The sequence below is a fragment of the Corella eumyota genome, chromosome 1 (assembly GCF_963082875.1).
Source record: "Corella eumyota chromosome 1, kaCorEumy4.1, whole genome shotgun sequence".
Lineage (NCBI taxonomy): Eukaryota > Metazoa > Chordata > Ascidiacea > Phlebobranchia > Corellidae > Corella > Corella eumyota.
This window is the reverse complement of record NC_137490.1, coordinates 17853948-17878878: the sequence shown is the minus strand read 5'-3', so window position 1 is coordinate 17878878 and position 24931 is coordinate 17853948. Positions and strand designations below refer to the sequence as shown.

General features: G+C 35.0%; 3 protein-coding genes and 20 non-coding genes across 23 annotated transcripts; 22 read left to right on the top strand and 1 right to left on the bottom strand.

Moving 5' to 3' along the window:
* The first annotated feature begins 867 nt into the window (after positions 1–867).
* LOC145755920 (dynein axonemal assembly factor 4-like) lies at positions 868–2296 on the top strand. The gene has a single exon (XM_082572155.1). It carries the CDS (start codon positions 879–881, stop codon positions 2184–2186), a length of 1308 nt encoding a protein of 435 aa, XP_082428281.1. The 5' UTR covers positions 868–878; the 3' UTR covers positions 2187–2296.
* Positions 2297–2373: 77 nt separating this feature from the next.
* LOC145753098 (transient receptor potential cation channel subfamily V member 5-like) lies at positions 2374–9407 on the top strand. Its single transcript, XM_082569492.1, has 17 exons — positions 2374–2527; positions 2719–2843; positions 2958–3133; positions 3288–3425; positions 3577–3740; positions 3929–4053; positions 4205–4358; positions 4757–4824; positions 4912–5053; positions 5141–5353; positions 5454–5609; positions 5701–5879; positions 6100–6209; positions 6311–6456; positions 6541–6675; positions 7133–7239; positions 8829–9407. The coding sequence occupies exons 1-17, from the start codon at positions 2420–2422 to the stop codon at positions 8836–8838; spliced, it is 2256 nt and encodes a 751-aa protein (XP_082425618.1). The 5' UTR covers positions 2374–2419; the 3' UTR covers positions 8839–9407.
* Positions 9408–12586: 3179 nt separating this feature from the next.
* Trnar-ucg (transfer RNA arginine (anticodon UCG)) lies at positions 12587–12659 on the top strand. Its single transcript has one exon. It is a non-coding gene; the product is annotated as a tRNA-Arg (tRNA).
* Positions 12660–13117: 458 nt separating this feature from the next.
* On the top strand, positions 13118–13190 carry Trnar-ucg (transfer RNA arginine (anticodon UCG)). The gene has a single exon. It is a non-coding gene; the product is annotated as a tRNA-Arg (tRNA).
* Positions 13191–13249: 59 nt separating this feature from the next.
* On the top strand, positions 13250–13322 carry Trnar-ucg (transfer RNA arginine (anticodon UCG)). Its single transcript has one exon. It is a non-coding gene; the product is annotated as a tRNA-Arg (tRNA).
* A 326-nt stretch (positions 13323–13648) lies between these two features.
* Positions 13649–13721, top strand: Trnar-ucg (transfer RNA arginine (anticodon UCG)). Its single transcript has one exon. It is a non-coding gene; the product is annotated as a tRNA-Arg (tRNA).
* Positions 13722–13780: 59 nt separating this feature from the next.
* Trnar-ucg (transfer RNA arginine (anticodon UCG)) lies at positions 13781–13853 on the top strand. Its single transcript has one exon. It is a non-coding gene; the product is annotated as a tRNA-Arg (tRNA).
* Positions 13854–14034: 181 nt separating this feature from the next.
* Trnar-ucg (transfer RNA arginine (anticodon UCG)) lies at positions 14035–14107 on the top strand. The gene has a single exon. It is a non-coding gene; the product is annotated as a tRNA-Arg (tRNA).
* A 459-nt stretch (positions 14108–14566) lies between these two features.
* Positions 14567–14639, top strand: Trnar-ucg (transfer RNA arginine (anticodon UCG)). The gene has a single exon. It is a non-coding gene; the product is annotated as a tRNA-Arg (tRNA).
* A 1153-nt stretch (positions 14640–15792) lies between these two features.
* LOC145741444 (uncharacterized) lies at positions 15793–19950 on the bottom strand. Its single transcript, XM_082559038.1, has one exon. The coding sequence runs from the start codon at positions 19948–19950 to the stop codon at positions 15793–15795; it is 4158 nt and encodes a 1385-aa protein (XP_082415164.1).
* A 1587-nt stretch (positions 19951–21537) lies between these two features.
* Trnar-ucg (transfer RNA arginine (anticodon UCG)) lies at positions 21538–21610 on the top strand. Its single transcript has one exon. It is a non-coding gene; the product is annotated as a tRNA-Arg (tRNA).
* A 59-nt stretch (positions 21611–21669) lies between these two features.
* Trnar-ucg (transfer RNA arginine (anticodon UCG)) lies at positions 21670–21742 on the top strand. The gene has a single exon. It is a non-coding gene; the product is annotated as a tRNA-Arg (tRNA).
* A 325-nt stretch (positions 21743–22067) lies between these two features.
* Positions 22068–22140, top strand: Trnar-ucg (transfer RNA arginine (anticodon UCG)). The gene has a single exon. It is a non-coding gene; the product is annotated as a tRNA-Arg (tRNA).
* Positions 22141–22199: 59 nt separating this feature from the next.
* On the top strand, positions 22200–22272 carry Trnar-ucg (transfer RNA arginine (anticodon UCG)). The gene has a single exon. It is a non-coding gene; the product is annotated as a tRNA-Arg (tRNA).
* Positions 22273–22453: 181 nt separating this feature from the next.
* Trnar-ucg (transfer RNA arginine (anticodon UCG)) lies at positions 22454–22526 on the top strand. Its single transcript has one exon. It is a non-coding gene; the product is annotated as a tRNA-Arg (tRNA).
* An 838-nt stretch (positions 22527–23364) lies between these two features.
* On the top strand, positions 23365–23437 carry Trnar-ucg (transfer RNA arginine (anticodon UCG)). The gene has a single exon. It is a non-coding gene; the product is annotated as a tRNA-Arg (tRNA).
* Positions 23438–23496: 59 nt separating this feature from the next.
* On the top strand, positions 23497–23569 carry Trnar-ucg (transfer RNA arginine (anticodon UCG)). Its single transcript has one exon. It is a non-coding gene; the product is annotated as a tRNA-Arg (tRNA).
* Positions 23570–23894: 325 nt separating this feature from the next.
* Trnar-ucg (transfer RNA arginine (anticodon UCG)) lies at positions 23895–23967 on the top strand. Its single transcript has one exon. It is a non-coding gene; the product is annotated as a tRNA-Arg (tRNA).
* Positions 23968–24026: 59 nt separating this feature from the next.
* On the top strand, positions 24027–24099 carry Trnar-ucg (transfer RNA arginine (anticodon UCG)). The gene has a single exon. It is a non-coding gene; the product is annotated as a tRNA-Arg (tRNA).
* A 181-nt stretch (positions 24100–24280) lies between these two features.
* On the top strand, positions 24281–24353 carry Trnar-ucg (transfer RNA arginine (anticodon UCG)). Its single transcript has one exon. It is a non-coding gene; the product is annotated as a tRNA-Arg (tRNA).
* A 193-nt stretch (positions 24354–24546) lies between these two features.
* Trnar-ucg (transfer RNA arginine (anticodon UCG)) lies at positions 24547–24619 on the top strand. Its single transcript has one exon. It is a non-coding gene; the product is annotated as a tRNA-Arg (tRNA).
* A 59-nt stretch (positions 24620–24678) lies between these two features.
* Positions 24679–24751, top strand: Trnar-ucg (transfer RNA arginine (anticodon UCG)). Its single transcript has one exon. It is a non-coding gene; the product is annotated as a tRNA-Arg (tRNA).
* Positions 24752–24810: 59 nt separating this feature from the next.
* On the top strand, positions 24811–24883 carry Trnar-ucg (transfer RNA arginine (anticodon UCG)). Its single transcript has one exon. It is a non-coding gene; the product is annotated as a tRNA-Arg (tRNA).
* The last annotated feature ends 48 nt before the right edge of the window (positions 24884–24931 follow it).

Genomic DNA, 24931 nt, shown 5'->3' with positions numbered 1-24931 from the left:
ATTCTTTTAAGTTATTTTCGAAATGCTTTGTCACGAAAACTGTATGCTATAGAATTCAACAACCTATTTCATACAATTTGATTTATGTTACTTGTGATAAATAAGACATTGTTTAAGCGGTTTCTATACATATATGTTAGACTTCGTTTAACCTACATACCAATTTGACATAGAAAAAAGCATACTATAGCAACGATTGGGATAGGATTGCTACAATGTATAATTCCCGCGTAGAAAAAAAGTTACAATAGATAGAGGAACTAAAAAAAAAATAAAAGTTGCAGAATATCACAAACGTTTTTATATGTTAAAATATACTTAGCTTTAAATTGACTTTTTATTACACAAAAACTTACGCATGGTTAGGGTAAATCACGCCTGCGTCATTGAAATGGTTTTGTATGCATTCAGTTTACGCCTTTCTGTCATAATTATTTGTAAGATTTTTACTTGTTGCACAGTTTTTGTAGATTACCATATATGGCGAAAACAACCAACTTTGAAATAAAATCAATTTTGACAAGATGTGGATTTGCATTTTACTCTCATTTGCATTCGTAATTAAAACTAACAATCTACCAAATAAAATATCAAAAAATAGTACATTTTAATTTACATAGTATTTGGTTATTATTAAACAAAGTCTTAACACTAACATATAAATAAAAATAAACCACATATTACCTTACAGTAGTTATTTAAATTTAATTCATATTAACTAGGAATGTTGCGGGTTGAATGAGGATAAAATATATAACAAAAAAGTGTTTACTAAAACACTTTTTTCTGAATTTCCTTCCTGTTGTTGCTAACGTAAACAAGCATTTAAATTAAATTAAACAACGGTTCACGTTAGGATTTGTTTTTAGATCCTAAAAATGCCTATTTTAGTTAAGGATTATCAATGGTCAGAAACGAAGGAAAATGTTTACATAAACGTTCCTTTAAAAGGTGTAAAATCGTCAAAAGCTGATTTATTCTGCACTGACGAGTTTATTAAAGTTAGTTTTCCGCCCTTTCTTTTTGAAGCAGTTTTGTATGATTTCATTGACGATGAAAAAAGTTCTGTCAAAATACGAGATGGCTGTGTAGCTTATACATTAATCAAAAAAAATCCAGGTATATGGTCACATCTTTTGTCAGAGAATTCTGAGGATAAAGCTTTTGTGCTGCAAAAAAAACAAGAAGCTATAGAATATGCGAGAAAAAAAAGTGAAGAACAAATCAAGGAAAGGGCGGCTCGCAAAAATGAGGATAAAAAATATTCCTTAAAAGAAATGATGAAATTGGAGCAGCATGATCGGACTCGAATAGAGGATGTAAAACAAACGGAACGAACAAGAACAATGGAAGAGTTTAATGAGTGGAAGAACCAAAAGAAATTGGAGGCAGAGCAGGAGAGATTACAGTTGATAAAATTAAATAAAGAAAAGGAAGAAGACCAGTGTAAAATAACGGAACTAAGTGATAGTGAAGATGAGCCAACCTCAAAAGAAATATTTGATGAATTGTCAGAATATAAATCAGCTAAACAACAAAACACTGAAATTGTTAGCAACAAGTTACAGAACATTGATAACAATACACAAAAGTCGAAATCTCAGAGGAAAATTGTTAAAAAAGCAGCATCTGGCCCAAGAAAAGCTGGAAACATTGCTGTCAAATTTACTCCGAGAGTTTTTCCGACACCTCAGCGGGAATCAAAAATTGAAGAGGAAAATGAATGGTTACAAAAACAAGCTGATGCGCGGAAACAATCGCAAATCAATGACCCAGATTTAGCAGATCATGAAAAGGACCCAGTATGGTTAAAAGACAAAGGCGGGCAACTTTATTTGGCAGAGAACTACTTGGGGGCAATCAATGCATACAGTTTGGCTATTAAAATTCAATCCAAAATGCCGATACTTTATATCAATCGCGCTGCTTGTCATTTAAAGCTTAGAAATTTGTACAAGTGTGCTGAAGACTGTTCTACAGCCCTAGATTTTATGAAGCCTGAAGTTGAAGGGAATGCAAAGGGGAGACTTAAGGCTCACTTAAGAAGAGCCGCTGCTTTTTGTGAGTTAGAACTCTATGTGGAAGCATTGCAAGATTATGAAGCAGCTTTAAAGATTGATCCCAAAAATGAAACTTTAATTGACGATGCAAATAAACTAAGAACTGTAATACAGAGTGGTGTTTAATGTATATATAATATTTTTTTAAAGTATGCTGTAACTACATGTATTTTGAGAATAAAACCAATGCTGTGCCATCCCATGTGGTTTTGATTTTTATGCTTTGGGTATTTACTGTGCATAATTAGTGATCTTAATTCTTAGTATTTTGATACTTTCATTTTCATATGTTTATTGTATTTTTAGCCCGACATTTTAAATATGAGGTTGTAGGGTGGAGAAAATTATTTTGATAAATAATGAATGATTGTCTTCGAAATTTGAGAATTTTCCCGACCTCTACAGCAACTATTTCTGCAACCAGAAATGTCCAGGCTCAAATCCACGGATCAAATGAAATTTATTTGGTGATTTAATTTATTTCTATTTACTATTAAAATTAGTTAAAACTATTATTAAACAATTTGTAAGAACACAAAAAAGAGACAAAAATTTAAGCATGTGACATAAATTTTTTCCCTTTTTTTACGAACAAAAACATATCTCTATAATTGTCACTGAATTTTTAATAATCGTTTTTTATTTTATGTACATACAGTTAGTTCAACCACCTTTGAGTAAACAAACGAACCAGGGATGCTTGGTGGACGAAGCTAAAGAAGCTTTTAGTGGGAAAGGTTGGAAGTCAAAAGAAGCTTTTAAGAAGCTTCGAACAACAATAAGGTAAAATAATCTAGCAAGTTTTATTCTAAAGATGAATAAAATTAAGTGTCAAGTTATAAAAAATTTTGTTCTTATGTTTTATAATATATATAGATTAAGCTCTATGTTTATTAGGGAAAAGATGGAACCTTTTTTGTATGAAAATGGTGCCGGAAAAAGAATACCAATTAAAAATCTTGTAGAAAGAAGAAATCAAGAACGAAAAAGGAGGGCTCGAAAATTAGTTGAAGACAAACGGACAATATTCCACAATAAAAACGCTGAAGAAGAAGATTTTCACTATACAGATGGTAACTAAATATATAAAAAAAACTTAAGAAAGGGCTTGGTATTTACAACTTAATAATCTTAAAACAATTTAAAAATAATTAATCTAAATTAGCATTAGTTATCAATTGATGAATTCTAATTTTTAAATAACATATTTTGCAATTTATTATAAAGATAAGACTAGGTTGTGTTGTTGGGATATAGAAAAGAGAGGTTCACTCGGTGAAACTGCATTGCATCTTTGCTTTTTAAACAACAGTCAAATACACGACATTCTTGCCAAAGAAATAATCTCCCTTTTTCCCAACTTGTGTAAATCTTTTTTTTTTAAATTAATATAAAATTTATGATTTTTATTAACTTATTTTAATTTTAAATATACCAAGGCTTGATTTTGTTGAAAAATTTATTTCAATAATTTTTTATATTTGTTTTCTTTTAATTTTTTATAATTTTTTCCTAGTGCATGATATATATCTGGGTGAGGAATTTTATGGCGAAACAGTATTACACATGGCAATAGCAAATGAAAATCAGGACATGGTCCAATATATTTTAAATCACAGCATGGAAGCTGACCCTGTCTTTCTGGGTGTTGAACCGAAATTCATAAACAAAGGAAAACCTGTAAGTAATAAACCTGGTTATTAAAACCAAATTTAAAGCATTTGAAAAGTTTTTATGATTATATATATATTTATAGGATTTTTTTTTACTAAATTACAATACTAATAATTTATTTACTTGTTCAATATTGTTCTTACAAATATGTTTTAGTTAAAAAAAACTTTAAAGTTTCAATAATTATGTTTTAGATTCAAATAAACATTGAGGAAAGATGTTTTGGAAGTTTTTTCTACCCCAAAGATGTAAAATCATATATAAGAGATTGTACAGATAGTGAAAAAGTTATAATCCAATGTGAAACTAATTATAAAGGGTAAACATATCAAGTATTTAGTTATTTTTTTATAACATTTATTATCATATGCTGTATGAGTAAAGGACATTTATAGCATGATATTATAATAAATAAAAAAAATAAAATTTTTTAAAGTTTTTTTTTTCAAACTTAGTTTTTATTTTTTCAGTCTAATATACTGGGGTGAATACCCCTTGTTTTTTGCTGCATGTGCCAACCACAAAATCTCTTTCCTTGAACTACTTAAATGTGGAGTTAACCTTGATGTAGTTGACACGAATGGAAATAACATTTTGCACATGATGGTTATACATGACAACAGGGTAAGTAAATACCAATTTTTTTTCATATATGTCTTTATCCTCAATGTTGGAAGGTCGACTTCATGACCTAAACATAATGTAACATAAGTTACTCTGACCCCGTCTCTAGTTGCTTGTGGCAGTTTGGGATATTATTGATTATAATGGCTCAATAATTATGCTGCTAATTAAGTGCTGGCTCAGCAGGAGTTCATACCGTTTATAATGCCCTACTCAAGGACGCTACGCTACATCATGAGAGCAGTGGGGATTGAACCCACGACCTCATGTGGTGTAGCAAGTGATTTACCACTACACCACACAATTATGCAATTACCTGACTTATTCTAAACACTTGCAAAATAACTTAAGCCCTAATGGAAAAAAAATTGAAAATTTAACATCAAATTTTTTTGTAGGAAATGTTTGACTTGGCTTACAAAAATTCCCTGCCAAAAGGAAAAGAAATGCTTAACCAAGCAAACAAGTATGTAGGCCTAAATCTACAGCAATTACTTAATTCCAGTAAAATTTATTGTGTTATACTGTATTTAAACAGACAAATTATTTTTAGACAAGGTTTAACACCTCTAGCATTATCAGCAACACTGGCCAAAAAAGAAATGTTGGATTATATAATGGAGTTAAATCGAGAAATAAGTTGGAAGTATGGAGATGTTGTTTGTTCGCATTATTCATTAGACAACATTGACACAGTAAATAACCACTTAGAATTATTCTAGATCAATAAACATACTATATACATTAACTTCAAGTTTGACTTTGTACACTTCTATTTATAGATTAACCCACAGAATGGTCAGATTAATGATAAAAGTGCCCTGCATATTATACTAAGTAATGAAACGAAAGAACATCTGTCTATGCTAGATGGTTTATTGTACCAGCTTTTACACGAAAAATGGAAATCTTATGCAAAACTGTCTTTCTATTTACAAGGATTTGTTTTCTTGGTATATCTAAGTGTGTTTATTCCAGCTGTATATTTACAACAGGTAATTTATTTAAATTTATGAACATCGTAGAAAAAATTCTAAAAAATTTCTATATCTTTGATTTATAGTTTTTTTTAATTGGGAAATTTTATGTTTTTAGCCACCAGTAGATGCAACATTTTTAAATATAACTGTGGACACATGCACACTAAGTTTACCCGGTTCTGATCAAGTAACTAGATCTGTGTTTGAATTGTTAACATACCTGGGAGCACTTTGTTATTTGCTGTATTTTGGATTTCACATATATCAAGGGGTAACCTTTTTTATTTTTTTTTGCATTGTAATATAAAAAAAATGTATATGTATTGTACAGATAAAATGTAAAAAAATTGTTTTCCTTTTAGGGCATCAACACATTCATTTGGTCAATTAAAAATGCGCCGATGAAGGCAAGTTTCATTGCTTCATGTTTTTTGGTGTTGGCTGTTCTACCATGTAGATATGCTTGTTCTGTTGTGGCTGAAAATGTGTTTATCACCATGGCTATTTGTACTTGTGTTCCATACAGTCTGTTCTTCTGCAGGCAAGTGTATAACGATATACCTGTATGGTGCAGTAGTAAGAACTCTTAACTGGATTTTATTTCCTTTTTTGCGAAGTTATAGCAGGTTTAAGTAAAACACTAGCAGGGCAATCAAAGTTGCCTTTTTATAGAATAGATAAGGGTAAAAATATAAACGTTAATATGATTAAGATCAAAAGTGTTGTAATTCTTAAGGAAGGCGTTTTTACTTATTTTACAGAGGCTTTAAATTGGTGGGACCTTTTGTTATCACAATTTACAATATGATAATTGGTGACCTGCTTCGGTTTTTCATCATTTATTCCATATTTCTACTCGGCTTTTCACAAGGTATCGAAACTACTTGCTTAACATTTAAATTTTTATATCAACCTTATATTTTATATGAAATTTTTTGTTTATTTTAAACAAATTTAATTTCATATTTCTAGCAATGTTTGTCGTATTTCGTGGAACAAATCATTTCTTATTTTCTACCCCTCAAAACTCGGTTATGGGCATGTTTATTATAACACTGGGGGAATTTGGTGATCTTTATAGAGATTTTGACACAGCTAGACATCCAAACGCAGCAAAGGTAAAAAAATAACTAAAGCAAAGACGATTTCATTAAAATTAGTTATTACCTGTTTTAATTTATATAAAACTGTTATTTTTTTAGCTTTTGTTTGTTGTCTATCTGTTGTTGGTTCTTGTTTTGTTGCTCAACATGTTGATTGCAATGATGGGGAACACTTTCAACAAAATAGCAGAAACTAGATGGGAATGGCAGAGGCAATGGGCAAAAATTGTACTAGTAAGTAAGATTTTTTTTTGTATAGGCTATATTATCCTCGATGTGGGAAAGTTGAATGCGCGACTTAAACATAGAGTAACAACTGTTACTCCAACCCAGTCTTGAGTTGCCTTAGCAGTTTGCTGCTGATTAAGTGCTGGCTCCGCAAGAGTGTATACCGTTTATAATGATTTACTCGAGGATACTACAGCATGAGAGCAGTGGGGATTGAACCAACGGCCTCATGGTGGTGCAACAAATGTTCTTACCACTAAACCACGCTGCCTGTCCCAATTGTAGGTTTCCCTATAAAAAAAAATGTTTTAACATGTTTTTAGTTCATTTTTTTCATTGTATTTCAAAGAGCTATAAAATGTTATGGATCGTATGTTAATGGCTACTTTAACTGGAATTAGCCAAGTAAAACTTGTTTAAAATACAACAAAAATATAAACTAAAACTAACTGCTTGTTATTAGGTTATGGAACAAACTGTTTCACCGGCAAACAGAATGAAGAAACAACGCCGATATTCAACGTTAGCGGGAGATGAAAACAGCAGAGTTTTCGTTGTACGCAGCGTTTAGTGAGTCTTTGCTTAAAGAGATGGTTCGGTCGCAGAGTTTCTTTTTTAATTATGTTGGAATTTTTCCAACTAGCACGAGGATAGGATTATTTTAAAAATTGGTCAAGTAGTTTTTGAGATATCGGAATTTGAAGGTAAATATTCTAAATAGGGAAAATCCCTACGCTCGCGAGTCACGTGACGCACGACGTCATCGTCGTAAGTCATTTACTGGCAAACATAGGAAAATAACCTTATTTTGACCTTTCTGAGCCATTTGTTGTACTTTTTTTTAAATTTTTTTTGCAGAAAACAAACTTAGCATGAAAAGCAAAGTTTATCCACATTATATAAGACAATTGTTACTTTTAAAGTATTTTTAATTGGGTCGGCCGTATTTAAAAATTTAACAAATTATGGCTATGCTGTTAATTTAAAAAATTTACCAGCCAAAAACGCTTACAAACTCTTGCAAGAAACAGGCAGGTCAACTAAGTGTTATTAAAGCAAAGTTTACCGTTAACACAGTCTTAGTTTTGTTTAAAATAAAATCACTTCATTGTTGTTAACTAATATATTGTCAAATTGTTCAAATTGGCGTATATAGCCTATATAGACAATACTTTTATTTTGGTTATACTATAACAAATAAGTTTATTTTTTACAAGTGTAAAGCACAAACTAAAGTTAAGAAGGGCAGCAATTTTTTTACAAGTGTAAAGCACAAACTAAAGTTAAAAAGGGCAGCAAACACTAATATTTGTTGCCAGGGGTACAAGTACTTACATATACTGTACGTTATATTAAAAATTGTTTGGAATTATTAATTAAAAAAATACATAAAGATGTTAACTAGAATATTTAGTTTATAGTTTATTGATGTATATTATACTTTATGTTTCTTAACCCATGTGACGTTTAGTGATTAGAACTATTTTTATATGATGTTTCTTAACCCATGTGACGTTTAGTGATTAGAACTATTTTTTTTCAAAATTGTCAGATATATTAAGTTTTATGCAAAACTTACTGTTCTAACAGGTAAACTTTGCTTCAGTAACACTCAGTTGACCTGTCTGTTTCTTGTAAGTGTTTGTCAGCCAATATTGGCCGTTTTTGACTTGTAAATTTCCAAAATTAACAACATAACCTTAATTTGTTAGAATTTTTCAAATACGGCCTACCTAATTAAAAATACTTTAAAAGTAAAAAATGTCTTATATAATATGGCTAAATATTGCTTCTTAGGTTAAGTTTGTTTTCTGCAAAAAAAAATTTAAAAAAAGTACAACTAACGGGTCAGAGAGGACATAATAAGGTCATTTTCCTATGTCTGCCAGCATATGATCTTACGACGATGACGTCGTACGTCACGTGACTCGCGAGCGTTGGGACTTTCCCTATTTACAATATTTACCTTCAAATCCAGATATCTCAAAAACTACTTGACCAATTTTTAAAATAATGGTATCCTCGTGCAAGTTGGAAAAATTCCAACATAATTAAAAAAGAAACTCTGCGACCGAACCATCTCTTTAAATTAAAAAAAAACATATTTAAACCTTTTTCTATTAATATAAAACCAACCTTTATAATTTGTACATCCACAGCTCGAAGTAAAAGGAAGCAGATTTGTCAAAAAAAGCATTTTTTACATGGTTTCATTTATTTTGGAAGTTTTATTGAGACACATAACGACATTGGATATTGCAGTAAGAAAAAATCGTTTTTATTTTTGTTTTCTAGAATTACCGTCCATTTATATATTGTTAATGTACTTACACATAATTATGCAAATGTTCTATTCTTCAAGGTTTTACAATCGACTTTTATCAGGTTATTTATTATACACAAGTTGTTCCGTATTCTTATGCATTGATTCTATATTGCATTGAAATTTATACCTTTAATTTTATTCACTATGCGATTTTTTTTGTAGCCTTAGATTTTAGATATAGATCAAGTTTTTACTGATATATTTTTTCGTATTACACAATGTTAAATGCGTTTTATTCAATCCTGTATTATTCCTGACATGATGATTTTTACTTTGCACAAATGTACGTAGTATTACTTTTTCGCCTTTCTTTTTAATCAAGGTTATGTATTTTTGTATATACAAATATTATATTGCATTGATGTAAATATTAGATGTTGACCTTTTTGTATTGGTTTATTGTATGTGTGCCTTAGTGTAAATATTTTTAAGAATAAATTTAGAAGCAGATTAAATTGCGGGAAGCAATAAGGTTTGATAAAAAGACTTTCGTAGCAACGTTACGCGATATTGTGAACGTACCAATAAAACAATATTTTAAAAAAAGTTTAGATATCCGGTCGCACGATAATGTTTCCCGGAAATAGAAATGAATTTGAAATTTTGTATGTCAACTTGTTTGAAAAGTAGTGTCAAGGCAAATTTTAATTAATTTTTTTCACAAAAATTTGGAGTTGCGAAATGCTGAGATGGATTTTACTAGTTTGTATAATCGCAACAATAAAAAACGCAGGTAAGCTAAGATTTAAATGAAAGACTTGTTAATAAGGAATAACAATAAATATATCTGTTTAATTACAGAGGCAAATCCAATACATCTACAATGTAATGCTAACGGGACAATAATCAAGTAAAAAAAACATATTTCTTTTTCATCTTCTTTATAAAAAATGTCAATGTTAATTAAATGGTATAGACCTAACTCTACAAGAATGTTTAACTTTTCGTAGGGGGTTAAAGTCGGAGTTACCTTTTAATGTTTCGGCATCAGAAGGTGTGGCAGTTTGGAATATGCCAATACAATCCGAAGATGAAATAACTAATGATGAGTGCCTCGACAAACTATTTGATCCGTATGAGTTTGAATTTGAATTTCATCCAAACGATTGTGAACCATTAATAAAAGTGCGCTTTACATACTTTTTGTTTTAACATGAATAAAAAATCAGCAAGAAGACCCGAAATACTTGAGATTCGTTTAATAATATTTTTTTTAATTTCTTTTAAGCGGAGATACCATATTTTTTTATTTAGGAAAATAAAACCCACATTTCGAAAACGTATCGGATTTACAGAGTGCCTTCCTTAAGATTTTTAAATGGGCAAGTTACGACAAGAAGTGTAATTGGGGTAGCGTGGTACACCTGTGTTTTCGAAAGAGAAAAAACTTGCACTTCAGTAGGACTGGAATACACTATAAAGTGGGTACAATAGGTTAAGCTAACCAGACACACCGTCATTATCAAAAATCACATTAAAAGTTGTAGGTTTAAACAATGTGTAAATTAAAAACTATCAATAAATTCAATCAAAAATAGTTTATTAAAAATCATCCAGAGTTGTTACGATTGAAGTACCTGGCGACCCGGGAATAAACGACGTGTACAATTTAACAATGGCTTTGTACACGGACGATAACTACACAGAAGTACTAAGTGGAAGTCCTCCTGTTGTGTCATCCCCCGATTATGTTTATCTCGGAATTAAATTGCTTTCAGGACCGCACACTTTAATACTCAAGGTAAATATAATTAACAAACATTTTAAACAACAAACCTGCTTTGAATGTATTTCCACCAAATGCCACAGTATTAAATACCACAGATTAAGTTTATTAAGTTTGAATAGGATTAAAGTAAGTAAAATATTTTTAATATTCAGGCAATTAATTGTTGGTCAACGCCGACAGCAAACCCTGTTCATCCATTTGCATACTACTTGATTGACAACGGGTAAATTATTTCGTAAATAAACTAATAGGCCAAAACAGGCAGTAACCTTAATTAACACATTTTTATTGTAGGGTTGTCGCAACAGAACAATTCAATTGGAGTCCAGTCGTTGAAGTTTTAAGAAACAACGTAGACAAAGAAGTTAGAATCAAGTTTCGAGTATTTGCTTGGAGAAATTTTACGGCGGAAAGACCGATACAACGAACGTATTTTCATTGCGATTTAGCAATTTGTGATACTGCAATAGACCTTTGTAATCAAGGAAATGTAAGACATTATTTAGTTTACATCTCTTAAATATATATTTTTTATAAGGTAATTGAATAAAATTCATAACAAAGTCTAATTAAAAACAAAATAAGCAAATAAAATTCTTACTTTATTTTTCCAGGGTAGTCAAAGAAAAAGAGATGTAAATGAGCATCAAATCACCTCACTCGGACCTGTTATTATACACGGGGAAGATGATGTCCATCCTAATCAAAAATGCAAGGTAAGAAAAGTTAAATCAAAGTTTAAAAAACCATTCATAAGTTATAGTAATTTTTGCAAACCTTTATCTTGCATATTTATTGCACAAAATTATTTTTAATTGTGTGCCAATTTTTTTAACCTGTTAATACAAACTAGGAAAACAATGGATGTTCCCAACAATGTAGCGTAATAGAAAAACAAGAAGTATGTTTATGCAGAAAGGGATATTCACTTGGTGAAGATAAAAAGACATGCAACAGTAATTCCAATCTATTTTCTAGTACATCTAACATTAGAATATTAATGATTGTTTACAACATTTCAAATATATACATATTTTTACTTAATTTAATTTTAAATTTTATATTCAGAGTATTCAATTTTGTCTTATCACCGTTCAACAGGGCTCATGATTTCTGGATTTCATTTAGACGCCGCTGTAGGGATATTTGTTCTATTCCTAGTGTTTGCAACTATTATTATTTTAGCCAGATTCATTAATGGTCTAGTTGGACGAAAAAAGAAAAACGAAAATCCTAAAGCATAAAAACTGTTATATGATATCACATAATTGTCAGTTTGTGCTACTTTTTTTCTGCAGTGCAGACCATAGTTATTGTAATATAAAAAACAATCTAAGTTTTTTTTATATTCAGAAAATATAAATTTATATGTTTAATACTTGATATTCTATGACTAATACGTACAAATCACTGAACAACATTTTATATTAATAGAAATCAAGAAATACAAAACTTACCTTTGTTTATATTTGAGACTTCGCAAACTTTCCATAAGTTGTTCATTAAATTTTATAACCTGACCAATTCAAAATAAAAGAGGTTACAAAAAAGGGCTGCTTTACTTCAATAAAACCACTTAACTAAATAATTTAATAAATTCTACAACGACAAATGTCTGCACATGCTAATCAAAACATTAGAATTTGCACGTGGTTTTAAAATTTGATATTGCGGTGTTTCCACAAAAATTAATTTAAGATTATTTCAATGCGCTATTCTGTAAATTTATTGTTTTAAGTTTTTTTTATTTAAAATGTTCACTGTTAAAAACAACCAATTAAAATATAAATTCAACTTTTAAAAAAATGTGCGGTGGTAAGACACTTGCATCGTAGCCAATTTTAAGCACCCTCTCTTTTCGTGGCCGCATGGCCTAATGGATAAGGCGTCTGACTTCGAATCAGAAGATTGGGGGTTCGAGTCCCTCTGTGGTCAATTTTTTTAAAGAAGTTTATAGTTTTGAAGCAAAATAGTTCAAGCAATTTTCTTGTTCGTGGCCGCATGGCCTAATGAATATGGCGTATGACTTCGAATCAGAAGATTGGGGGTTCGAGTCCCTCTGTGGTCATTTTTTCTAAGAAGTTTCTAGTTTTGAAGCTAAATAGTTCATGTAATTCTCTTAATCGTGGCCGCATGGCCTAATGGATATGGCGTCTGACTTCGAATCAGAAGATTGATGGTTCAAGTCCCTCCGTGGTCATATTTATCTCAAAAAGTTTCCAAATTTGGAGCAAAATATTTCATGCCAGCATTGTAATCGTGGCCGCATGGCCTAATGGATATGGCGTCTGACTTCGATTCAGAACTTTGGGGGTTCGGGTCCCTCTGTGGTCATTTTTTCTAAGAAGTTTCTAGTTTTGAAGCTAAATAGTTCATGTAATTCTCTTAATCGTGGCCGCATGGCCTAATGGATAAGGCGTCTGACTTCGATTCAGAAGATTGGGGGTTCGAGTCCCTCTGTGGTCATTTTTTCTAAGAAATTTCTAGTTTTGAAGCTAAATAGTTCATGTAATTCTCTTTATCGTGGCCGCATGGCCTAATGGATAAGGCGTCTGACTTCGAATCAGAAGATTGGGGGTTCGAGTCCCTCTGTGGTCATTTTTTTTTAAGAAGTTTCTAGTTTTGAAGCTAAATAGTTCATGTAATTCTCTTAATCGTCGCCGCATGGCCTAATGGATATGGCGTCTGACTTCGAATCAGAAGATTGATGGTTCAAGTCCCTCCGTGGTCATATTTATCTCAAAAAGTTTCCAAATTTGGAACAAAATATTTCATGCCAGCATTGTAATCGTGGCCGCATGGCCTAATGGATATGGCGTCTGACTTCGATTCAGAACTTTGAGGGTTCGGGTCCCTCTGTGGTCATTTTTTCTAAGAAGTTTCTAGTTTTGAAGCTAAATAGTTCATGTAATTCTCTTAGTCGTGGCCGCATGGCCTAATGGATAAGGCGTCTGACTTCGAATCAGAAGATTGGGGGTTCGAGTCCCTCTGTGGTCATTTTTTCTAAGAAGTTTCTAGTTTTGAAGCTAAATAGTTCATGTAATTCTCGTAATCGTGGCCGCATGGCCTAATGGATAAGGCGTCTGACTTCGAATCAGAAGATTGGGGGTTCGAGTCCCTCTGTGGTCATTTTTTTTCTAAAAAAAAGTCTAATTATGAGTCGAAATGTTTTATGCTAATCTCTTAATCCTAATGGATATGGCGTCTGACTTCGAATCAGAAGATTAGGGGTTCAAGTCCCTCTGCTGTCATTTTTTCTAAGAAGTTTCTAGTTTTGAAGCTAAATAGTTCATGTAATTCTCTTATTCGTGGCCGCATCGCCTAATGGATATGGCGTCTGACTTCGAATCAGAAGATTGGGGGTTCGAGTCCCTCTGTGGTCAATTTTTTTCTCAAAAGTTTCTAATTTTAAATCGGAATGTTTCATGCAATTCTCCAATTCGCGGCCGCACGGCCTAATGGATATGGCGTCTGACTTCGAATCAGAAGATTGGGGGATCGAGTCCCTCTGTGGTCATTTTTTCTAAGAAGTTTCTAGTTTTGAAGCTAAATAGTTCATTTAATTCTCTTAATCGTGGACGCATGGCCTAATGGATATGGCGTCTGACTTCGAATCAGAAGATTGATGGTTCAAGTCCCTCCGTGGTCATATTTATCTCAAAAAGTTTCCAAATTTGGAGCAAAATATTTCATGCCAGCATTGTAATCGTGGCCGCATGGCCTAATGGATATGGCGTCTGACTTCGATTCAGAACTTTGGGGGTTCGGGTCCCTCTGTGGTCATTTTTTCTAAGAAGTTTCTAGTTTTGAAGCTAAATAGTTCATGTAATTCTCTTAATCGTGGCCGCATGGCCTAATGGATAAGGCGTCTGACTTCGAATCAGAAGATTGGGGGTTCGAGTCCCTCTGTGGTCATTTTTTCTAAGAAGTTTCTAGTTTTGAAGCTAAATAGTTTATGTAATTCTCTTAATCGTGGCCGCATGGCCTAATGGATATGGCGTCTGACTTCGAATCAGAAGATTGATGGTTAAAGTCCCTGTAGAGTATAAGAGTTAAACTTGCTTAACCGTTTAGTAACAATTATTGACTAAGCCTAACTCAACTCTACGTATGCAGTCCTTAGTGATTGCCAATTGAATAAGGCTACTTTTAGAGGTAAAAGCAAGATAGACTTAAAATGCGTTAACGAGAATATCTAATGGATGCTGAATCTTTGGCACAAGAAAAGAATATAGAACAGATCACAAGCTACTTTATTATGCTAATCTTCTAATCACGATTCAAGTTACGTTGAGGTTCACGACAAATAACAATTAGATAACGTTTAATTACGATTGATCACGTTTAATAACGATTTTTAAAGAGTGTATCTATAACCTTATTCAAATAGAAAATAGATGTTAGTATAAAAAACTAAATAGTAAAATAAACTATGCAAATTATGATAAGCTAACATAAACTACTTGTAAATTGCGCAACTAAATACATACAGTGAGCGACTACACATAACACTAACATAAGCTACTGGTATCACATAAAGCGTTAAAGCTTCGCGGTTAGACATAACTACAATATAAAAGTATTAATCATAAAACAAGCCAATTTAAAGACAAAAATAAAACAAGGAAAAAAGGAAAAGAAGCGATTTAAACAAAGAACAAAAATTTCCCAAGTGAAAATCCTAAGGATTTCACGCTTAAAACCGTATGTCCAGTCGCGGTCTAGAACCACTGACAAGTAATAAAGAAATAATCAGGCGTAAAGCCGCTTAGAAATTAAAAGTCACAGCGCCGCACTGCGCAGGATGTAGCGACGCCGTGCCTCGCAATACACAAAATAAACACAAAACTTAAGTATGAAAAATAGGTTATTGTCTATAACATACCCGCCCCAATAACCGGATATACATAGAAGGTTATTAAACGAAATAAATAGACATAACCGCAATTCGTGAAAATAATTTTGTATAAGTCCCTTCCCATAATTGAACCCATTAACAATCGCGGTTATATCTATAACATAATACAATTATCAAAAGGCGAAAAAATACAATAAAATTCAAAAAAGGTTATTCGGATCCCTCTAAAAGACATAACTTCCGAATGTCGCGAAGAAACGTAGTCTTGCTCGTTCGAACACTCGCTCTTCTTACCACTCCGTCTCGGTCGGGGAAGACCTCCTCTACGATCGCTTTTGGCCAGTCACCCCTTGGAGTTCGCTCATCTGCCAGAAGCACCAGATCACCAACAGCAAAATTTCGTTGACGCGTAAACCACTTTTGCCTTGTTTGTAAGATGGGTAAATATTCTTTTAACCATCGACTCCAGAATTGATCTAACATGAGTTGAACCGTTCTCCAGGATCTACGATAGCCATCTGCCTTTACGAATTCATCCGGGGGAAGAGAATCATCAAGTTTACCGTGCAGGATCATGCTGGGAGATAAAGTATTAAAATCACGCGGGTCATCGATTGGTAATGTTGCAACATGTTGCAGCTGTGGCCATTGGCTTTCTTCATCGCAAAGAAAAGAAGGTCCTCGAAACCATAGATCAGCCCGCTTGATGTCGTTTGGCATTAACCCTCTCGATCCAATGTCTGCCGGGTTGTTTTTGGAGGAAATGTAGCGCCATTGATCTACCGCTGATAGTTCGTGGATAACCGCCAAACGATTAGCTACAAAGGTGTGAAAGCGCTTTGTTTTATTCGCAATATATTGCAAAACTGATGTTGAATCAGACCAATATATTACATCGTCAATTTTCAGGTCAAGTTCGCTTTGTATTAAATGGTTAAGTTTAACAGCGACAACAGCTGCTGTTAGCTCAAGGCGTGGGATGGTCACAGGTTTGACAGGAGTTACTCTATATTTTCCCATCACAAAGGAACAGTGAGTGGTGCCATTCGTATAAACCGATCGCAGATAACTTACTGCCCCGTAGCCCGACTCACTGGCATCACAAAAACAATGAAGTTGCACGTTTACACTGTCGGGGTCGTTCATTTTATAGCATCTTGGGATTGACACAGCTTCTAATGTAGGTAATTGATCCTTCCAGTTGTTCCAGTGGTCAATGATATGATCGGAAAGAATCTCGTCCCATCCAAGATTAAGATTGCAAAGCTTTTGCATTAAAATTTTCATTGGAAGCATAAATGGCTGAATGAATCCTAGAGGATCGTAGACCTGGCTCACCATCGATAATATACCTCGTCTTGTTGAAGGCTTTTCTACGATGTGGACCTTAAATCGAAAGTTGTCTTCATTCATGTCCCAGCATAAGCCCAAGGTCTTCTCAATAGGTAAGACATCAAAATCGAGATCAAGAGTTGATGTTGAACGGTCACAATCGGGGATAGAAGAGAGAACCTCTTTAGAATTGCTTACAAACTTTGTTAAATGAAAACCTCCAGTTTTCAACAAGTTGGATACTTCTTTAATTAATGAAATCGCTTTCTCTGCTGAGGGAACGGATTTAAGGCAATCATCTACGTAGAAATTGGTTTTAATAGTGGTTACAGCATCTTTTGAAGCTTTGTGAATGATGTCATTCGCACAACGACGAAGAGCATAACCGGCACAGCTTGGAGAAGAAGTTGCTCCAAACAGGTGAACGGTCATTTGATAATCTTGCGGAGGTAAACTAAGGTTGTTATTAGGCCACCAAAGGAAACGTAGCGAATCACGGTCATGTGGCGATACCTTTACTTGGTGAAACATGGCCTTTACATCGGAAACGAAAGCCACTCGATCTTCACGAAAACGTAGGAGTACTCCCACAAGGGAATTGGCATGGTCTGGGCCTTGAAGCAAATGGTCATTTAAACATGTGCCTTTAAATTTTGCTGCACAGTCAAAGACAATTCGAAATTTCCCGCCTGTACTATGGTGGGGGATGTACCACGTTTTGTTGGAAGGTGTCAAATTCGAAACTGGAACTTTAGTTGCATAGCCGTTTTCAATATAGTCGTTCATTTGATTGCTATAACATTTAAATAGCTTTGGGTCTTGGAGAAATTTTCTCTTTAAAGTGTGAAGTCGTTTTTCAGCCATAAAACGATTAAACGGAAGATTAATAGTGGAGGACTTCCATGGGAGATCCATCTGATAATGGCCGTTAGAAAGTTTAGTTGTTTTCTTCATTATCTGAAGAGCTCGTTTATCTTCAATGGAAAGAGAAGTTGAGTTGGATTCCTTGTCATTAAAATCGTGATTGTAAGTTCTTTCTAATTGCAAATGAAGAAGACGATTAGACTCGGTTTGCAAAAGATTGACCTGTCGTGTCATGACCTCGGAGGTACCATCTTCCGGACCGAATAATGCCCAGCCGAGCCCCGTTCGTATCGCGCTCGGCTGACCCCTTTTTCCGTGTCTACGACCGGAACAAATGTGAGCTTGAAGAATGTCAGCCCCAATCAACAACTCTACTTTATTACTGTCCATTGCAGGAAATTGCAAGTTTCGCAGATGAGAATAATTTTTTACATCTTTGGATGTTGGTATATTCCTTGTAAGATCAGGCAAAGAATCAACAACAACTGCGTTGTCTACAGAAATAGAATGTGGTTCAAGAATCCCCTGAACTGACAAAGACACAAGAGAACCTTTAACATTACGGGTGCCATTAAGAGTGGCCACGTCAAGGTTGGAATCTTCTCCGTCAAGGTGTAGTTGATCAGCCAGACTTCGCGCGCACAAAGAAATGTCGGAACCCCCATCTATAAATGCATAAGTGTAGCAGGGCACAAGTTCTTTACCCCAAACCTTAACGGGAACGACTTGAAGACGAACTTTCATCGACGTAGACATCGTAGCCACACAAGCGGACACACTAGCATCGGTTGACGTGGCGGTATCGGTGGTGCTTGCGGATTGGCCAACATGCAGCAGGGTGTTGTGAGATTTTCCACAACCCGGTTTTCTACAAATAAAGTTTGATTTACAGACTTTCGCCATGTGGTCAGTCTGTAGGCACCTGAAGCAAACTTTGTTCTTCTTGGCAATTTCCCTTCTGCTTTCAACATCTTTAGTTCGGAATAGAGTACAGCGCCACAGCGGGTGGATGCCATTGCATACAACGCAACTTCTTATGGGTTCGCGTTGTCGATTGTTAACAGCTGCAAACGTCGAGAAGGTGGAACCTTTCGTCTTTGAAGTGCTCGGTCTCTGCTTTTCTGGCATTTTTCTAAACACGCTTTCGCCAAGATCAGAGCGATACAATGAAGTGACTTCTTCAAGATAGTCAATTAGCAGATCAAAGGTTATTGGTTCGTTCAGTCTCATGAATGTTTTATTAGCCCTTCTAGCAAATTCTTGAGCCATATAAGCAGGAAACCTGTTAACGACTTTCTTAATCGTGTCGACGTTGTCTAGGCTTGATCTGCTGTTCCATTCAGTAAGGGTTATTAGGCTGCTGGTTGCCTGCGCTAAAAGACCTTCTAGCGCCGGCAGGTCATTGGCTTTAATCGAAGGTCCATCGGTCAATTTCCTGATGTGAGCAGCAGTCACTTTATGTTCTACGCCAAATCGTCGGTGGAGTATGTCGTTAGCCAAACGAAAGCCTTGTTCGGGCTCCATACGCCCGCACGGTTCTATGGCAATTCGAGCTTCGCCAACACAAAAATCAATAAGATAGCTCAACTTAGATGCAGTATCAAGAGCTTCATTACCAATATGGGTGTTGAACTCACGGAGAAAGTCATGTAACTTTAAAGGGGAGCCATCAAATTTGTTGATTACCTTTTTTGGTAAAGAAAAGCCCTGGCGTATGCTTGTCGCCATACTTTGAATAAAACCAAGAATCGGTTCCATGTTTGAGCTGTTGGTAAATTGATTTTCGTCAGTGTCTTTCCGAAGTTCTTTGGGCATATCAGTTTGGGTAGAAAAAGGTTGTTTTACTAGATTTAATGGAGATTGCTGTGAAAGAACCGGTTCCTGGAAAGAAATTAAATCGTCCCCGATTTCACTTTCACCAGATTGACTCATTTGATCAGCCTTTATGTAAAGCTTTTTGACTTCGGCTTCTTCTTCATTGAGGCGAAGTTGCTCTTCCAATTCTTGTCTCCGAATTATTTGTTGTAATTCGGTTTGTTTTCTTTTCTTCTCAAAGTCAACCATTCTTAAGTCAGCAGCACGTCTAGCCCTTGTGCTAGCCGTGGTTGATGTGGATCTTACAGAAGCCATATCAAAGGGCAACTGTTTGGAGGAAGATTGCTCGTAGGACATAGTTTTAAGAAAACAAAGTAATAAGAGAAGTGAAAGTAGGTTTTAGTAACCCAAGAAAGTAGATTATTCTTCTAGGCAAGTAATAATCCAAGTAAGATTAGAACTGATCGCAATAAACAGGCAACAGCACAAACTACGCTTCTAACTATAAGCAATAGTTTTCAGAAAAAATATATACTTGTACCTATAAGTATATACTGAAGAAAAGAAAAATAGGTGCGGCTAACAACAATGAGCAGGCACCTTAAGAAATGTAGGTTCTGTTTCAACAATATACAGTAACCCCAAGAAAATGTGCTTATATCAATAAGCCACACTTAAAAAATGAATGTGGGGGCTGTTAAGACAATAACAAAATCCCCGTGGAAAAGATGTGCTTATACCAATAAGCACACTCTTTAAAAATGATTCAGGTTCTGCTTCAACAATAGACAGAAACCTCGAGAATCCGAAAAAGATGCTGCCAACAACAAAAGGCAGACACCCCAAGAAATATATGTGCTTATACCAATAAGCACACTCTTTAAAAATGAATGTAGAGTATAAGAGTTAAACTTGCTTAACCGTTTAGTAACAATTATTGACTAAGCCTAACTCAACTCTACGTATGCAGTCCTTAGTGATTGCCAATTGAATAAGGCTACTTTTAGAGGTAAAAGCAAGATAGACTTAAAATGCGTTAACGAGAATATCTAATGGATGCTGAATCTTTGGCACAAGAAAAGAATATAGAACAGATCACAAGCTACTTTATTATGCTAATCTTCTAATCACGATTCAAGTTACGTTGAGGTTCACGACAAATAACAATTAGATAACGTTTAATTACGATTGATCACGTTTAATAACGATTTTTAAAGAGTGTATCTATAACCTTATTCAAATAGAAAATAGATGTTAGTATAAAAAACTAAATAGTAAAATAAACTATGCAAATTATGATAAGCTAACATAAACTACTTGTAAATTGCGCAACTAAATACATACAGTGAGCGACTACACATAACACTAACATAAGCTACTGGTATCACATAAAGCGTTAAAGCTTCGCGGTTAGACATAACTACAATATAAAAGTATTAATCATAAAACAAGCCAATTTAAAGACAAAAATAAAACAAGGAAAAAAGGAAAAGAAGCGATTTAAACAAAGAACAAAAATTTCCCAAGTGAAAATCCTAAGGATTTCACGCTTAAAACCGTATGTCCAGTCGCGGTCTAGAACCACTGACAAGTAATAAAGAAATAATCAGGCGTAAAGCCGCTTAGAAATTAAAAGTCACAGCGCCGCACTGCGCAGGATGTAGCGACGCCGTGCCTCGCAATACACAAAATAAACACAAAACTTAAGTATGAAAAATAGGTTATTGTCTATAACAGTCCCTCCGTGGTCATATTTATCTCAAAAAGTTTCCAAATTTGGAGCAAAATATTTCATGCCAGCATTGTAATCGTGGCCGCATGGCCTAATGAATATGGCGTCTGACTTCGATTCAGAACTTTGGGGGTTCGGGTCCCTCTGTGGTCATTTTTTCTAAGAAGTTTCTAGTTTTGAAGCTAAATAGTTCATGTAATTCTCTTAATCGTGGCCGCATGGCCTAATGGATAAGGCGTCTGACTTCGATTCAGAAGATTGGGGGTTCGAGTCCCTCTGTGGTCATTTTTTCTAAGAAATTTCTAGTTTTGAAGCTAAATAGTTCATGTAATTCTCTTAATCGTGGCCGCATGGCCTAATGGATAAGGCGTCTGACTTCGAATCAGAAGATTGGGGGTTCGAGTCCCTCTGTGGTCATTTTTTTTAAGAAGTTTCTAGTTTTGAAGCTAAATAGTTCATGTAATTCTCTTAATCGTGGCCGCATGGCCTAATGGATATGGCGTCTGACTTCGAATCAGAAGATTGATGGTTCAAGTCCCTCCGTGGTCATATTTATCTCAAAAAGTTTCCAAATTTGGAACAAAATATTTCATGCCAGCATTGTAATCGTGGCCGCATGGCCTAATGGATATGGCGTCTGACTTCGATTCAGAACTTTGAGGGTTCGGGTCCCTCTGTGGTCATTTTTTCTAAGAAGTTTCTAGTTTTGAAGCTAAATAGTTCATGTAATTCTCTTAGTCGTGGCCGCATGGCCTAATGGATAAGGCGTCTGACTTCGAATCAGAAGATTGGGGGTTCGAGTCCCTCTGTGGTCATTTTTTCTAAGAAGTTTCTAGTTTTGAAGCTAAATAGTTCATGTAATTCTCGTAATCGTGGCCGCATGGCCTAATGGATAAGGCGTCTGACTTCGAATCAGAAGATTGGGGGTTCGAGTCCCTCTGTGGTCATTTTTTTTCTAAAAAAAAGTCTAATTATGAGTCGAAATGTTTTATGCTAATCTCTTAATCCTAATGGATATGGCGTCTGACTTCGAATCAGAAGATTAGGGGTTCAAGTCCCTCTGCTGTCATTTTTTCTAAGAAGTTTCTAGTTTTGAAGCTAAATAGTTCATGTAATTCTCTTATTCGTGGCCGCATCGCCTAATGGATATGGCGTCTGACTTCGAATCAGAAGATTGGGGGTTCGAGTCCCTCTGTGGTCAATTTTTTTCTCAAAAATTTCTAATTTTAAATCGGAATGTTTCATGCAATTCTCCAATTCGCGGCCGCACGGCCTAATGGATATGGCGTCTGACTTCGAATCAGAAGATTGGGGGATCGAGTCCCTCTGTGGTCATTTTTTCTAAGAAGTTTCTAGTTTTGAAGCTAAATAGTTCATGTAATTCTCTTAATCGTGGCCGCATGGCCTAATGGATATGGCGTCTGACTTCGAATCAGAAGATTGATGGTTCAAGTCATTCCGTGGTCATATTTATCTCAAAAAGTTTCCAAATTTGGAGCAAAATATTTCATGCCAGCATTGTAATCGTGGCCGCATGGCCTAATGGATATGGCGTCTGACTTCGATTCAGAACTTTGGGGGTTCGGGTCCCTCTGTGGTCATTTTTTCTAAGAAGTTTCTAGTTTTGAAGCTAAATAGTTCATGTAATTCTCTTAATCGTGGCCGCATGGCCTAATGGATAAGGCGTCTGACTTCGAATCAGAAGATTGGGGGTTCGAGTCCCAGAAGTTTCTAGTTTTGAAGCTAAATAGTTTATGTAATTCTCTTAATCGTGGCCGCATGGCCTAATGGATATGGCGTCTGACTTCGAATCAGAAGATTGATGGTTAAAGTCCCTCCGTGGTCATATTTATCTCAAAAAGTTTCCAAATTTGGAGCAAAATATTTCATGCCAGCATTGTAATCGTGGCCGCATGGCCTAATGGATATGGCGTCTGACTTCGATTCAGAACTTTGGGGGTTCGGGTCCCTCTGTGGTCATTTTTTCTAAGAAGTTTCTAGTTTTGAAGCTAAATAGTTCATGTAATTCTCTTAATCGTGGCCGCATGGCCTAATGGATAAGGCGTCTGACTTCGAATCAGAAGATTGGGGGTTCGAGTCCCTCTGTGGTCATTTTTTCTAAGAAATTTCTAGTTTTGAAGCTAAATAGTTCATGTAATTCTCTTAATCGTGGCCGCATGGCCTAATGGATAAGGCGTCTGACTTCGAATCAGAAGATTGGGGGTTCGAGTCCCTCTGTGGTCATTTTTTCTAAGAAGTTTCTAGTTTTGAAGCTAAATAGTTCATGTAATTCTCTTAATCGTGGCCGCATGGCCTAATGAATATGGCGTCTGACTTCGAATCAGAAGATTGATGGTTCAAGTCCCTCCGTGGTCATATTTATCTCAAAAAGTTTCCAAATTTGGAACAAAATATTTCATGCCAGCATTGTAATCGTGGCCGCATGGCCTAATGGATATGGCGTCTGACTTCGATTCAGAACTTTGGGGGTTCGGGTCCCTCTGTGGTCATTTTTTCTAAGAAGTTTCTAGTTTTGAACCTAAATAGTTCATGTAATTCTCTTAGTCGTGGCCGCATGGCCTAATGGATAAGGCGTCTGACTTCGAATCAGAAGATTGGGGGTTCGAGTCCCTCTGTGGTCATTTTTTCTAAGAAGTTTCTAGTTTTGAAGCTAAATAGTTCATGTAATTCTCGTAATCGTGGCCGCATGGCCTAATGGATAAGGCGTCTGACTTCGAATCAGAAGATTGGGGGTTCGAGTCCCTCTGTGGTCATTTTTTTTCTAAAAAAAAGTCTAATTGTGAGTCGAAATGTTTTATGCTAATCTCTTAATCCTAATGGATATGGCGTCTGACTTCGAATCAGAAGATTAGGGGTTCAAGTCCCTCTGCTGTCATTTTTTCTAAGAAGTTTCTAGTTTTGAAGCTAAATAGTTCATGTAATTCTCTTATTCGTGGCCGCATGGCCTAATGGATATGGCGTCTGACTTCGAATCAGAAGATTAGGGGTTCGAGTCCCTCTGTGGTCAATTTTTTTCTCAAAAGTTTCTAATTTTAAATCGGAATGTTTCATGCAATTCTCCAATTCGCTGCCGCACGGCCTAATGGATATGGCGTCTGACTTCGAATCAGAAGATTGGGGGTTCAAGTCCCTCTGTTGTCATTTTTTCTAAGAAGTTTCTAGTTTTGAAGCTAAATAGTTCATGTAATTCTCTTATTCCTGGCCGCATGGCCTAATGGATATGGCGTCTGACTTCGAATCAGAAGATTGGGGGTTCGAGTCCCTCTGTGGTCATTTTTTCTAAGAAGTTTCTAGTTTTGAACCTAAATAGTTCATGTAATTCTCTTATTCGTGGCCGCATGGCCTAATGGATATGGCGTCTGACTTCGAATCAGAAGATTGGGGGTTCGAGTCCCTCTGTGATCATTTTTTTAAAGAAGTTTCTAGTTTTGAAGGTAAATAGTTCATGCAATTCTCTTATTCGTGGTCGCATGGCCTAATGGATATGGCGTCTGACTTCGAATCAGAAGATTGGGGGTTCGAGTCCCTCTGTGGTCATTTTTTTCTCAAAAGTATCTAATTTTAAATCGGAAAGTTTCATGCAAT